General features: G+C 41.1%; 1 protein-coding gene across 1 annotated transcript; it reads left to right on the forward strand.

The window, feature by feature from the left end:
- The first annotated feature begins 2,030 nt into the window (after positions 1 to 2,030).
- Positions 2,031 to 7,638, forward strand: LOC135566539 (protein disulfide-isomerase-like protein of the testis). The gene is made up of 4 exons (XM_065014237.1): positions 2,031 to 2,246; positions 2,436 to 2,556; positions 3,966 to 4,147; positions 7,606 to 7,638. Exons 1-4 carry the CDS (start codon positions 2,061 to 2,063, stop codon positions 7,636 to 7,638), a joined length of 522 nt encoding a protein of 173 aa, XP_064870309.1. The 5' UTR covers positions 2,031 to 2,060.
- Positions 7,639 to 16,671: the final 9,033 nt, after the last annotated feature.

Raw genomic sequence — 16,671 nt, forward strand, 5'->3', positions numbered from 1 at the left:
AACTATAGGTACTACAACACAACTACTATATAATACACACTGCTGCTGCCCCTACAGGGAACTATAGGTACTACAACACAACTACTATAATAATACACACTGCTGCTGCCCCCTACAGGGGAACTATAGGTACTACAACACAACTACTATAATAATACACACTGCTGCTGCCCCCTACAGGGGAACTATAGGTACTACAACACAACTACTATAATAATACACACTGCTGCTGCCCCCTACAGGGGAACTATAGGTACTACAACACAACTACTATAATACACACTGCTGCTGCCCTCTACAGGGGAACTATAGGTACTACAACACAACTACTATAATACACACTGCTGCTGCCCCCTACAGGGGAACGATAGGTACTACAACACAACTACTATAATACACCCTGCTGCTGCCCTCTACAGGGGAACTATAGGTACTACAACACAACTACTATAATACACCCTGCTGCTGCCCTCTACAGGGGAACTATAGGTACTACAACACAACTACTATAATAATACACACTGCTGCTGCCCTCTACAGGGGAACTATAGGTACTACAACACAACTACTATAATAATACACACTGCTGCTGCCCTCTACAGGGGAACTATAGGTACTACAACACAACTACTATAATAATACACACTGCTGCTGCCCTCTACAGGGGAACTATAGGTACTACAACACAACTACTATAATACACACTGCTGCTGCCCCCTACAGGGGAACTATAGGTACTACAACACAACTACTATAATACACACTGCTGCTGCCCTCTACAGGGGAACTATAGGTACTACAACACAACTACTATAATACACACTGCTGCTGCCCTCTACAGGGGAACTACAGGTACTACAACACAACTACTATAATAATACACACTGCTGCTGCCTCACAGGGAACTATAGGTACTACAACACAACTACTATAATAATACACACTGCTGCTGCCCCTACAGGGGAACTATAGGTACTACAACACAACTACTATAATACACACTGCTGCTGCCCTCTACAGGGAAACCATAGGTACTACAACACAACTACTATAATACACACTGCTGCTGCCCCCACAGGGGAAACTATAGGTACTACAACACAACTACTATAATACACACTGCTGCTGCCCTTTACAGGGAACTATAGGTACTAAGCAACACAACTACTATAATACACACTGCTGCCGCCCCCTACAGGGGAACTATAGGTACTACAACACAACTACTATAATACACTGCTGCTGCCCTCTACAGGGGAACTATAGGTACTACAACACAACTACTATAATAATACACACTGCTGCTGCCCCTACAGGGGAACTACAGGTACTACAACACAACTACTATAATAATACACACTGCTGCTGCCCCCTACAGGGAACTATAGGTACTACAACACAACTACTATAATACACACTGCTGCTGCCCCTACAGGGAAACTATAGGTACTACAACACAACTACTATAATAGTCACACTCCACCTCCTCCTATAGGTACTACAACACAACTACTATAATAATACACACTGCTGCTCCCTACAGGGGAACTATAGGTACTACAACACAACTACTATAATAGTCCTCCACCCTCCTCCCTCCCCTCTCCGTCCCCTCCACCTCCTCGCTCCCCTCTCTCCGTCCCCTCCACCTCCTCCCTACCTCCCTCCCTCTGTCTCCCTCCACCTCCTCCCCTACCTCCTCCCCTCTGTCCCTCCACCCCTCCCGCCCTCCATCGCTCCCCTCCTCCCCATCATTCCACCTCCCTCCCTACCTCCCTCTCCATCCCTCCAACTCCTCCCTACCTCCCTCCCCTCATCCATCCCTCCACCTCCTCCCTCCCCCTCTCCATCCCTCCAACTCCTCCCTACCTCCCTCCCCTCTCCATCCCTCCACCTCCCTTCCTCCCCTCTCTGTCCCTCCACCTCCTCCCTACCTCCTCCCTCCCATCCCTCCAACTCCTCCCTACCTCCCTCCCCTCTCCATCCCTCCACCTCCTCCCTCCCCTCTCCGTCCCTCCACCTCCACCCTCCCCTCTCCACCTCTCCAGGTATTATTTGTGATGGTAGACGTGGACGAGCCGAGGAATGGAAGAATGTTGGAGTATTTCCGTGTCCGGGAGAGTGAGGCTCCGATGGTGCGATTGGTTAATCTGACGAGTCACGTGACCTATCACCTGCCGTCCGACACACTGGACACGCCCACCATTATAGCGTTCTGTAAGACCTACCTGGATGGCACCGCACAGGTACAGACACACACACACACACACACACACACACACACACACACACACACACACACACACACACACACACACACACACACACACACCAATTAAACATACTTCACAAGGTCCACATGTTCACTTAAAGTTTGTGTGTGTGTGTCTCTCTGTGTGTGTGTGTGTGTATATATATATATATATATGAAACAGCCTAAGATGCAGAGTGAGGCTCTGCCTGCTGACTGGGACCAGAAGCCAGTTATACAGCTGGTAGGAGAGAACCTGGAGAGACTGGCCTTCAACCCTGACAAGACAGCCTTCATAATGTTCTGTAGGTACACACACACACACACACACACACACACACACACACACCTTTACACAGCCAGTTATACAGCTGGTAGGAGAGAACTTGGAGAGACTAGCCTTCAACCCTGACAGATAGATAGAATGTGGTGTTCCTCAGGGTTCTATTCTAGGAATAGATAGATAGAATGTGGTGTTCCTCAGGGTTCTATTCTATGAATAGATAGATAGAATGTGGTGTTCCTCAGGGTTCTATTCTATGAATAGATAGATAGAATGTGGTGTTCCTCAGGGTTCTATTCTATGAATAGATAGATAGAATGTGGTGTTCCTCAGGGTTCTATTCTAGGAATAGATAGATAGAATGTGGTGTTCCTCTGGGGTCTATTCTAGGAATAGATAGATAGAATGTGGTGTTCCTCAGGGTTCTATTCTATGAATAGATAGACAGAATGTGGTGTTCCTCAGGGTTCTATTCTAGGAATAGATAGATAGAATGTGGTGTTCCTCTGGGGTCTATTCCAGGAATAGATAGATAGAATGTGGTGTTCCTCAGGGTTCTATTCCAGGAATAGATAGATATAATGTGGTGTTCCTCTGGGGTCTATTCTAGGAATAGATAGATAGAATGTGGTGTTCCTCTGGGGTCTATTCTAGGAATAGATAGATAGAATGTGGTGTTCCTCTGGGGTCTATTCTAGGAATAGATAGATAGAATGTGGTGTTCCTCAGGGTGCTATTCTATGAATAGATAGACAGAATGTGGTGTTCCTCAGGGTTCTATTCTAGGAATAGATAGATAGAATGTGGTGTTCCTCTGGGGTCTATTCTAGGAATAGATAGATAGAATGTGGTGTTCCTCTGGGGTCTATTCTAGGAATAGATAGATAGAATGTGGTGTTCCTCAGGGTTCTATTCTATGAATAGATAGATAGAATGTGGTGTTCCTCAGGGTTCTATTCTAGGAATAGATAGATAGAATGTGGTGTTCCTCTGGGGTCTATTCTAGGAATAGATAGATAGAATGTGGTGTTCCTCGGGGTTCTATTCTAGGAATAGATAGAATGTGGTGTTCCTCTGGGTTCTATTCTAGGAATAGATAGAATGTGGTGTTCCTCAGGGTTCTATTCCAGGAATAGATAGATAGAATGTGGTGTTCCTCAGGGGTCTATTCTAGAACCTCTGTTATTTTATCATGCTTATATACATGTTATCATTCACTGACACACTCAAAACATCCTGAACACAGTTTCAACTACAGCCTGCATCCTAATTGTGTGTGTGTGTTTGTGTGTTTGTGTGTGTGTGTGTGTGTGTTGTGTGTTTGTGTGTTTGTGTGTTTGTGTGTGTGTTTGTGTGTGTGTTTGTGTGTGTGTTTGTGTGTTTGTGTGTGTGTTTGTGTGTGTGTTTGTGTTTGTGTGTGTTTGTGTGTAGACCTGCCCTACAGTGAAGAGAGTCGTTCTCTGTTCCCACTGTGGGAGGAGTTAGCCCTTCACTTCCTGGACAGAGAGGAAGTTGTCATCGCTCGCATCGACGCCTCGGCCAATGACTTCAACCTGTCGATGAGAGAACGCTACCCCGCCCTCCGCCTGTTCCCCGCGCTGCACGCAGAGAGGGTACACACATTATACACACTATATATACACACATTATATACACACTATATATACACACATTATATACACACTATATATACACACTATATATACACTATATATACACACTATATATACACACTATATATACACTATATATATACACTATATGTACACACTATATATACACTATATATATACACTATATGTACACACTATATATACACACTATATATACACACTATATATACATACTATATATACACATACACACTATATATACACACTATATATACATATATATATACACTATATATACACACTATATATACACACTATATATACACACTATATATATACACACTATATATACACACATTTATATATATATACACACATTATATACACACTATATACACACTATATATACACACTATATATACACACTATATACACACTATATATATACACACTATATACACACTATATATATACACTATATCTACACACTATATATACACACTATATATACACACTATATATATACACACTATATATACACACTATATATACACACTATATATACACACTATATACACACTATATATATACACACTATATATACACACTATATATACACACTATATATACACACTATATATACACACTATATACACACTATATATATACACACTATATACACACTATATATACACACTATATATACACACTATATATACACACTATATATACACACTATATACACACTATATATATACACACTATATATACACACTATATATATACACTATATATATACACACTATATATACACACTATATATATACACTATATATATACACACTATATATACACACTATATATATACACTATATATATACACTATATATACACACTATATATACACACTATATATATACACTATACACACTATATATACACACTATATATACACACTATATATATACACTATACACACTATATATACACACTATATATACACACTATATATACACCAATAACGCGCACTGTGTATGCGCTATATATACACACTATATATACACACTATATATATACACTATATACACACTATATATACACACTATATATATACACACTATATATACACACTGTGTATGCGCTGTGTACACACTATATATACACACTATACACACTATATATACACACTATATATACACACTATATATACACTATATATGCACTATATATACACAAATTATATATACACACTATATATATACAATTATATACACTATATATATATATACACTACTATATATACGCTATATATACGCACTATATATACACACTATATATACACACTATATATACACACTATATGCGCTGTGCGTATATATACACACTATATATACACACTATATATACACTATATATACGCGCTGTGTGTACACTATATATGCGCTAATGTTGTGTATACACACTATATACACACTATATACACACTATATATACACGCTATATACACACTATATATACACACTATATATATACACACTATATATACACACTATATATACACACTATATATATACACACTATATATACACACTGTATATACACACTATATATATACGCTGTATATATACACTGTATATATATACACTGTATATATACACACTGTGTATATATATATACACACTATATATACACACTATATATGTACACGCTGTATATACACACTATATACTATACACTATATATATACACTATATATACACGCTGTGTATACACACTATATATACACTATATATACACACGCTGTATATACGCTGTGTGTATACACTCATATATACACACTATATATACACATTATACACACTATATATACAATAATACCATATATATACACACTATATATACACACTATATAATAATAATTATATATACACACTATATACACACTATATATACACACTATACACACTATATATACACACTACACACTATATACACACTATATATATATACACATTATATATACACACTATATATACACACTATATATACACACTATATATACACATTATACACACTATATATACACACTATATATACACACTATATATACACATTATACACACATTATACACACTATATATACACACTATACACACTATATATATACACACTATATATACACACACTATACTATATATACACACTATATATACACACTATATGCGCTGTGTGTGCGCATATATACACTATATATACACACTATATACACACTATACACACTATATATACACACTATACACACTATATATACACACTATATATACACACTATATATACACACTATATATACACATTATACACACTATATATACACACTATATATACACACTATACACACTATATATACACACTATACACACTATATATACACACTATATATACACACTATATATACACACTATATATACACTATATATACACACTATATACACACTATACACACTATATATACACACATTATACACTTTATACACACATTATACACTATATCGGATCACCACTTTATTTTAAGAATGTGAAATGTGAGAATAGTAGAGAGAATGATTAATTTCAGCTTTTATTTCTTTCATCACATTCCCAGTGGGTCAGAAGTTTACAGACACTCAATTAGTATTTGGTAGCATTGCCTTTAAATTGTTTAATAACTTGGGTCAAACGTTTCGGGTAGCCTCCCACAAGCTTCACACAATAAGTTGGGTGAATGTTGGCCCATTCCTCCTGACAGAGCTGGTGTAACTGAGTCAGGTTTGTAGGCCTCCTTGCTCACACACGCTTTTTCAGTTTTGCCCACAAATGTTCTATAGGATTGAGGTCAGGGCTTTGTGATGGCCACTCCAATACCTTGACTTTGTTGTCCTTTAACCATTTTGCAACAACTATGGAAGTACGCTTGGGGTCATTGTCCATTTGGAAGACCCATTTGTGACCAAGCTTTAACTTCCTGACTGATGTCTTGAGATGTTGCTTCAATATATCCACATCATTTTCCTTCCTCATGATGCCATAATTTTTGTGAAGTGCACCAGTCCCTCCTGCAGCAAACCACCCCACAACATGACGCTGCCACCCCGTGCTTCACGGTTGGGATGGTGTTCTTCGGCCTGCAAGCCTCCCTTTTTCCTCCAAACGTAACGATGGTCATTTATGGCCAAACAGTTATATTATTGTTTCATCAGACTAGAGGACATTTCTCCAAAAAGTACGATCTTTGTCCCCCATGTGCAGTTGCAAACCGTAGTCTGTCTTTTTATGGCGGTTTTGGAGCAGGGGCTCCTTCCTTGCTGAGCGACCTTTCAGGTTATGTCGATATAGGACTCGTTTTTACTGTGGATATAGATACTTTTGTACCTGTTTCCTCCAGCATCTTCACAAAGGTCCTTTGCTGTGTCTCTCTCCAGGTGGTAGCCTACTCTGGTCAGAGTGAAACCTGAAGGGATCTGGTTCAGTTTTCTGGAGAAAAGAGATGGAAAGAGCAAAGATGGACAGGGCCCAAGTATGTCACCTTAACCTCTGACCTCTCCTCCAACCCCTCACCTCACTCGCCCCTAAACTCTAACCTTCATGTGGAGAAAGAGATGGAAATAGTCACCTTCCTGACCTCCTAACCCTTGGCCCTCCAAACCCCTGACCACTCCTAACCCTTGACCCTCCTAACCCCCTGACCCCTCTACTAACGCCCCTGATCTCTCCTAACCCCCTGACCTCTACTAACGCCCCTGATCTCCTAACCCCTGACCCCTCCTAACCCCCCTGTCCCCTCTCCTAACCCCCCTGATCTCTCCTAACCCCTGACCTCTCCTAACCCCTGACCTCTCCTAACCCCTGACCTCCCTAACCCCTGACCTCTCTTAACCCCTGACCTCTCCTAACCCCTGACCTCTCCTAACCCCCCTGACCTCTCCTAACCCCTGACCTCTCCTGACCTGTACTAACTCCTGACCTCTCCTAACCCCTGACCTCCTAACCCCCCTGATCCTCCTAACCCCTGATCTCCTAACCCCATGACCTCTCCTAACCCCTGATCTCTCCTAACCCCTGACCTCTCCTAACCCCTGACCCCTCTCCTGACCTCTCTAACCCTAAAGAGGACATGTGTCTGTTTTACTGTGTCTATGTCTCTTAAAGAGGACATGTGTCTGTTGTACTTTGTCTCTGTCTGTCTCCTAAAGAGGACATGTGTCTGTTTTACTGTGTCTCTGTCTCTTATAGAGGACGTGTCTGTTTTTAATACTCTCTCTCTCTCTACCTCTCTCTCTCTCTCTCTCTACCTCTCTCTCTCTCTCTTCCTATCTCTGTCTCTCTCTCTATCTCTCTCCCTCTCTCTCTCTCTCTCTCTGTGTATAGGAGGAGGAGGATCGGAGGAAGTACATTGAGACTCAGAAAGCTATTGAGGCCAAAGAAGCAAAAGAAGCCAAAGAGGAAAAACAAGAGCTGTAGTGTGTTTACCTGTAGAATAAAACCTGTAGTTATAGTAGCTGTAACCTAGTAGTATACAACCTGTAGTTATAGTAGCTGTAACCTAGTAGTATACAACCTGTAGTTATAGTAGCTGTAACCTAGTAGTATACAACCTGTAGTTATAGTAGCTGTAACCTAGTAGTATACAACCTGTAGTTATAGTAGCTGTAACCTAGTAGACCTGTAGTTATAGTAGCTGTAACCTAGTAGACCTGTAGTTATAGTAGCTGTAACCTAGTAGTATACAACCTGTAGTTATAGTAGCTGTAACCTAGTAGACCTGTAGTTATAGTAGCTGTAACCTAGTAGTATACAACCTGTAGTTATAGTAGCTGTAACCTAGTAGTATACAACCTGTAGTTATAGTAGCTGTAACCTAGTAGTATACAACCTGTAGTTATAGTAGCTGTAACCTAGTAGTATACAACCTGTAGTTATAGTAGCTGTAACCTAGTAGTATACAACCTGTAGTTATAGTAGCTGTAACCTAGTAGTATACAACCTGTAGTTATAGTAGCTGTAACCTAGTAGTATACAACCTGTAGTTATAGTAGCTGTAACCTAGTAGTATACAACCTGTAGTTATAGTAGCTGTAACCTAGTAGTATACAACCTGTAGTTATAGTAGCTGTAACCTAGTAGTATACAACCTGTAGTTATAGTAGCTGTAACCTAGTAGTATACAAACCTGTAGTTATAGTAGCTGTAACCTAGTAGTATACAACCTGTAGTTATAGTAGCTGTAACCTAGTAGTATACAACCTGTAGTTATAGTAGCTGTAACCTAGTAGTATACAACCTGTAGTTATAGTAGCTGTAACCTAGTAGTATACAACCTGTAGTTATAGTAGCTGTAACCTAGTAGTATACAACCTGTAGTTATAGTAGCTGTAACCTAGTAGACCTGTAGTTATAGTAGCTGTAACCTAGTAGACCTGTAGTTATAGTAGCTGTAACCTAGTAGACCTGTAGTTATAGTAGCTGTAACCTAGTAGACCTGTAGTTATAGTAGCTGTAACCTAGTATACAACCTGTAGTTATAGTAGCTGTAACCTAGTAGACCTGTAGTTATAGTAGCTGTAACCTAGTAGACCTGTAGTTATAGTAGCTGTAACCTAGTAGTATACAACCTGTAGTTATAGTAGCTGTAACCTAGTAGTATACAACCTGTAGTTATAGTAGCTGTAACCTAGTAGACCTGTAGTTATAGTAGCTGTAACCTAGTAGTATACAACCTGTAGTTATAGTAGCTGTAACCTAGTAGACCTGTAGTTATAGTAGCTGTAACCTAGTAGTATACAACCTGTAGTTATAGTAGCTGTAACCTAGTAGTATACAACCTGTAGTTATAGTAGCTGTAACCTAGTAGTATACAACCTGTAGTTATAGTAGCTGTAACCTAGTAGACCTGTAGTTATAGTAGCTGTAACCTAGTAGACCTGTAGTTATAGTAGCTGTAACCTAGTAGACCTGTAGTTATAGTAGCTGTAACCTAGTAGTATACAACCTGTAGTTATAGTAGCTGTAACCTAGTAGACCTGTAGTTATAGTAGCTGTAACCTAGTAGTATACAACCTGTAGTTATAGTAGCTGTAACCTAGTAGAACCTGTAGTTATAGTAGCTGTAACCTAGTAGACCTGTAGTTATAGTAGCTGTAACCTAGTAGACCTGTAGTTATAGTAGCTGTAACCTAGTAGTATACAACCTGTAGTTATAGTAGCTGTAACCTAGTAGACCTGTAGTTATAGTAGCTGTAACCTAGTAGTATACAACCTGTAGTTATAGTAGCTGTAACCTAGTAGTATACAACCTGTAGTTATAGTAGCTGTAACCTAGTAGACCTGTAGTTATAGTAGCTGTAACCTAGTAGACCTGTAGTTATAGTAGCTGTAACCTAGTAGTATACAACCTGTAGTTATAGTAGCTGTAACCTAGTAGACCTGTAGTTATAGTAGCTGTAACCTAGTAGACCTGTAGTTATAGTAGCTGTAACCTAGTAGACCTGTAGTTATAGTAGCTGTAACCTAGTAGTATACAACCTGTAGTTATAGTAGCTGTAACCTAGTAGACCTGTAGTTATAGTAGCTGTAACCTAGTAGACCTGTAGTTATAGTAGCTGTAACCTAGTAGTATACAACCTGTAGTTATAGTAGCTGTAACCTAGTAGTATACAACCTGTAGTTATAGTAGCTGTAACCTAGTAGACCTGTAGTTATAGTAGCTGTAACCTAGTAGTATACAACCTGTAGTTATAGTAGCTGTAACCTAGTAGACCTGTAGTTATAGTAGCTGTAACCTAGTAGTATACAACCTGTAGTTATAGTAGCTGTAACCTAGTAGTATACAACCTGTAGTTATAGTAGCTGTAACCTAGTAGACACCTGTAGTTATAGTAGCTGTAACCTAGTAGACCTGTAGTTATAGTAGCTGTAACCTAGTAGTATACAACCTGTAGTTATAGTAGCTGTAACCTAGTAGTATACAACCTGTAGTTATAGTAGCTGTAACCTAGTAGTATACAACCTGTAATTATAGTAGCTGTAACCTAGTAGACCTGTAGTTATAGTAGCTGTAACCTAGTAGTATACAACCTGTAGTTATAGTAGCTGTAACCTAGTAGTATACAACCTGTAGTTATAGTAGCTGTAACCTAGTAGACCTGTAGTTATAGTAGCTGTAACCTAGTAGTATACAACCTGTAGTTATAGTAGCTGTAACCTAGTAGACCTGTAGTTATAGTAGCTGTAACCTAGTAGACCTGTAGTTATAGTAGCTGTAACCTAGTAGACCTGTAGTTATAGTAGCTGTAACCTAGTAGTATACAACCTGTAGTTATAGTAGCTGTAACCTAGTAGACCTGTAGTTATAGTAGCTGTAACCTAGTAGACCTGTAGTTATAGTAGCTGTAACCTAGTAGTATACAACCTGTAGTTATAGTAGCTGTAACCTAGTAGTATACAACCTGTAGTTATAGTCGCTGTAACCTAGTAGTATACAACCTGTAGTTATAGTAGCTGTAACCTAGTAGTATACAACCTGTAGTTATAGTAGCTGTAACCTAGTAGTATACAACCTGTAGTTATAGTCGCTGTAACCTAGTAGTATACAACCTGTAGTTATAGTAGCTGTAACCTAGTAGACCTGTAGTTATAGTAGCTGTAACCTAGTAGACCTGTAGTTATAGTAGCTGTAACCTAGTAGACCTGTAGTTATAGTAGCTGTAACCTAGTAGTATACAACCTGTAGTTATAGTAGCTGTAACCTAGTAGACCTGTAGTTATAGTAGCTGTAACCTAGTAGACCTGTAGTTATAGTAGCTGTAACCTAGTAGACCTGTAGTTATAGTAGCTGTAACCTAGTAGACCTGTAGTTATAGTAGCTGTAACCTAGTAGTATACAACCTGTAGTTATAGTAGCTGTAACCTAGTAGACCTGTAGTTATAGTAGCTGTAACCTAGTAGTATACAACCTGTAGTTATAGTAGCTGTAACCTAGTAGTATACAACCTGTAGTTATAGTAGCTGTAACCTAGTAGTATACAACCTGTAGTTATAGTAGCTGTAACCTAGTAGACCTGTAGTTATAGTAGCTGTAACCTAGTAGACCTGTAGTTATAGTAGCTGTAACCTAGTAGACCTGTAGTTATAGTAGCTGTAACCTAGTAGACCTGTAGTTATAGTAGCTGTAACCTAGTAGACCTGTAGTTATAGTAGCTGTAACCTAGTAGACCTGTAGTTATAGTAGCTGTAACCTAGTAGACCTGTAGTTATAGTAGCTGTAACCTAGTAGTATACAACCTGTAGTTATAGTAGCTGTAACCTAGTAGACCTGTAGTTATAGTAGCTGTAAACTAGTAGTATACAACCTGTAGTTATAGTAGCTGTAACCTAGTAGACCTGTAGTTATAGTCGCTGTAACCTAGTAGTATACAACCTGTAGTTATAGTAGCTGTAACCTAGTAGACCTGTAGTTATAGTAGCTGTAACCTAGTAGACCTGTAGTTATAGTAGCTGTAACCTAGTAGTATACAACCTGTAGTTATAGTAGCTGTAACCTAGTAGTATACAACCTGTAGTTATAGTAGCTGTAACCTAGTAGACCTGTAGTTATAGTAGCTGTAACCTAGTAGACCTGTAGTTATAGTAGCTGTAACCTAGTAGTATACAACCTGTAGTTATAGTAGCTGTAACCTAGTAGACCTGTAGTTATAGTTGTAGGTCTTTTTTTTACCCATTATTCTTAGTTCTCCGTTGCTTTTAAACCACTCAGGACCCTGTAACCCCATGCTGAGCAACAGTTTATATTAGATATTAGACTGTTTGTATAACTGATTATTGACACCAAAACCAGATCAGATTATTGATCAGATTAAATGAAATAAAATCTTCCATTATCATCTTTGACCTGTTTTGTCCTGATTCTGTTTCAGCCGAAGAGACAGGTCTATATTTACTGCCCCCTTTAATACTCCTCACACACACACACACACACACACACACACACACACACACACACACACACACACACACACACACACACACACACACACACACACACTCACTCACACTCACACACACACACACACACACACACTCCTCTCTGTCTCTCTCTCTGTCTCTCTCTCTGCTCTCTCTCTATCTCTCTCTGTCTCTCTCTCTCTCTCTGTCTCTCTCTCTGTCTCTCTCTCTCTGTCTCTCTCTCTCTCTGTCTCTCTCTCTCTCTTCTCTCTGTCTCTTCTCTCTCTCTGTCTCTCTCTCTGTCTCTCTCTCTGTCTCTCTCTCTGTCTCTCTCTCTGTCTCCTCTCTGTCTCTCTGTCTCTCTCTGTCTCTCTCTTCTGTCTCTCTCTGTCTCTCTCTCTCTGTCTCTCTCTCTTCTCTGTCTCTCTCTGTCTCTCTCTCTCTCTCTCTCTCTGTCTCTCTCTCTCTGTCTCTCTCTGTCTCTCTCTCTCTGTCTCTCTCTCTCTGTCTCTCTCTGTCCATCTCTGTCTCTCTCTCTCTGATCCACTCTGACTGACACACATAGCCTACTCAGAGATGTGATAATGTTCTGTCCATGTGCTTTCGCGCGATCCCGTTGCCTGCACGCGGCCAGGCCTTTTACCGTTGCAATCTCAGTCGACCCCTCGCGACTGGTGGAAACTGGAAAACGGACTCCGACACACGCATGCACGCGCTCTGGTCGTTTCCACCACATCAGCCCGAGGATTACAACTGGCGTGGCTTGGGTGCACAGCTGGCCCCGTGTTGTTTATGTAATAGCCGTGGTGTGAACTGGTGGTAACATTAAAATATCACCGTTTGTTTCGTTCTGACGACGAACGGCTGGTTCTGTTCGTTCTGATGCTTTGACAACAACGGAATTTAACAGCGGGAACTGGGAGAAGTGTGAGCTCGAGCTCTCCCGTCATGCACGTAAAGCACGCACACACAGCTCCGTGAAAATCTTTACCGGAAAATCTGTTTGGAATACGGTGCGTCTCGCGCTCTTAACCTCTACCAGGGGAGAGGCCGCCCGTCGCGGACAGAGGGCAGGCCGGAGACAGAGAGAGGAAGGAGGAGGGTTAGTATAACGGTCATCGGTTCGTCTGTCGGTCTGAGGATTCAGACAGCGGGTAGCTGTTCTCTACTGTAGCCGCATCGCAGCCACCCAACCCCTATACATCTGCTGCTGTGGCCCGCTGACTGATTGGAGGATGAACGGAAGGATTAACGACGAGGGAGAAAGAGAGAGAGGAAGGAGAGGGGTAAGAGAAGAGGAAGAAGGAGAGGGATGAAAGGATGGAGTAGGACCAGGACCTGCTTCATGCGGTGAAGACCGAGGATCTTCTGACGGCGCAGCGACTTCTCCAGCGACCCAGGCCAGGAAAACCAGTCAGTACCCCCTCTAACCCACACACTGGACACACACCACACACTGACATGCACACGCACACACACGCAGACGCAAACGCATGCTTCACAACGATGTCAGGACAGTGGCGGGGTGTGTGTGTGTGACGTATGTGTGTATCCCGCAGGTTGGGACAAATCCGATGTGATGTCGATAAACACGCGTTTGTACATGTGTGTGATAGAGAGAGATGATGAGGGTAATGATGATGATGATGAGGAAGAAGAGGGAATTGATGATGAGGAAGATGAGGGAATTGATGATGATGAGGAGGATGATGAGGGAGATGAAATCAAATCAAATCAAATTTTATTTGCCAAACACCACAGGTATTAAACCTTAAGGTATTTCTCCTTACAGTGAAATGTTGAATACAACAGGTGTAGTAGACCTCACAGTGAAATGTTGAATACAACAGGTATTAAACCTTACAGTGAAATGTTTACTTACAAGCCCTTAACCAACAATGCAGTTTTAAGAAAATACCTACAAATATATAGTACAGAGTCAGTACAGAGTCAATGTGGAGGCTATATACAGGGGGTACTAGTACAGAGTCAATGTGGAGGCTATATACAGGGGGTACCGGTACAGAGTCAATGTGGAGGCTATATACAGGGGGTACTAGTACAGAGTCAATGTGGAGGCTATATACAGGGGGTACTAGTACAGAGTCAATGTGGAGGCTATATACAGGGGGTACCGGTACAGAGTCAATGTGGAGGCTATATACAGGTGGTACCGGTACAGAGTCAATGTGGAGGCTATATACAGGGGGTACTGGTACAGAGTCAATGTGGAGGCTATATACAGGGGGTACTGGTACAGAGTCAATGTGGAGGCTATATACAGGGGGTACTGGTACAGAGTCAATGTGGAGGCTATATACAGGGGTACCGGTACAGAGTCAATGTGGAGGCTATATACAGGGTGGTACCGGTACAGAGTCAATGTGGAGGCTATATACAGGGGGTACCGGTACAGAGTCAATATGGAGGCTATATACAGGGGTACTGGTACAGAGTCAATGTGGAGGCTATATACAGGGTGGTACCGGTACAGAGTCAATGTGGAGGCTATATACAGGGGTACCGGTACAGAGTCAATGTGGAGGCTATATACAGGGGGTTACGGTACAGAGTCAATGTGGAGGCTATATACAGGGAGTACCAGTACAAAGTCAATGTGGAGACTATATACAGGGGGTACAGGTACAGAGTCAATGTGGAGGCTATATACAGGGGGTACAGGTACAGAGTCAATGTGGAGGCTATATACAGGTGGTACCGGTACAGAGTCAATGTGGAGGCTATATACAGGGGGTACTGTACAGAGTCAATGTGGAGGCTATATACAGGGGGTACTGGTACAGAGTCAATGTGGAGGCTATATACAGGGGGGTACCGGTACAGAGTCAATGTGGAGGCTATATACAGGGGGTACAGGTACAGAGTCAATGTGGAGGCTATATACAGGGGGTACAGGTACAGAGTCAATGTGGAGGCTATATACAGGTGGTACCGGTACAGAGTCAATGTGGAGGCTATATACAGGAGGTACCGGTACAGAGTCAATGTGGAGGCTATATACAGGGGTACCGGTACAGAGTCAATGTGGAGGCTATATACAGGGGGTACTGTACAGAGTCAATGTGGAGGCTATATACAGGGGGTACCGGTACAGAGTCAATGTGGAGGCTTTATACAGGGGTACTAGTACAGAGTCAATGTGGAGGCTATATACAGGGGTACCGGTACAGAGTCAATGTTGAGGCTATATACAGGGGGTACCGGTACAGAGTCAATGTGGAGGCTATATACAGGGGTACCGGTACAGAGTCAATGTGGAGGCTATATACAGGGGGTACCAGTACAGAGTCAATATGGAGGCTATATACAGGGGTACCGGTACAGAGTCAATGTGGAGGCTATATACAGGGGTACCGGTACAGAGTCAATGGGGAGGCTATATACAGGGGTACCAGTACGGTTATCAGTGAGGAGGCTATATACAGGAGGTACCGGTACAGAGTCAATGTGGAGGCTATATACAGGGAGTACCGGTACAGAGTAAATGTGGAGGCTATATACAGGGGGTACAGAGTCAATGTGGAGGC

This window comes from Oncorhynchus nerka, unplaced genomic scaffold (assembly GCF_034236695.1).
Source record: "Oncorhynchus nerka isolate Pitt River unplaced genomic scaffold, Oner_Uvic_2.0 unplaced_scaffold_4302, whole genome shotgun sequence".
Taxonomy (NCBI): Eukaryota; Metazoa; Chordata; class Actinopteri; order Salmoniformes; family Salmonidae; genus Oncorhynchus; species Oncorhynchus nerka.

Bases quoted from the DNA above. Each gene is read 5' to 3' on its own strand.
- LOC135566539 (XM_065014237.1), top strand. From the start codon at position 2,061: ATGGTAGACGTGGACGAGCCGAGGAATGGAAGAATGTTGGAGTATTTC. The intron at 2,557-3,965 runs GTAGGTACACAC...GTTTGTGTGTAG, and splicing joins GACAGCCTTCATAATGTTCT to ACCTGCCCTACAGTGAAGAG. The intron at 4,148-7,605 runs GTACACACATTA...GTCTCTCTCCAG, and splicing joins CCGCGCTGCACGCAGAGAGG to GTGGTAGCCTACTCTGGTCA.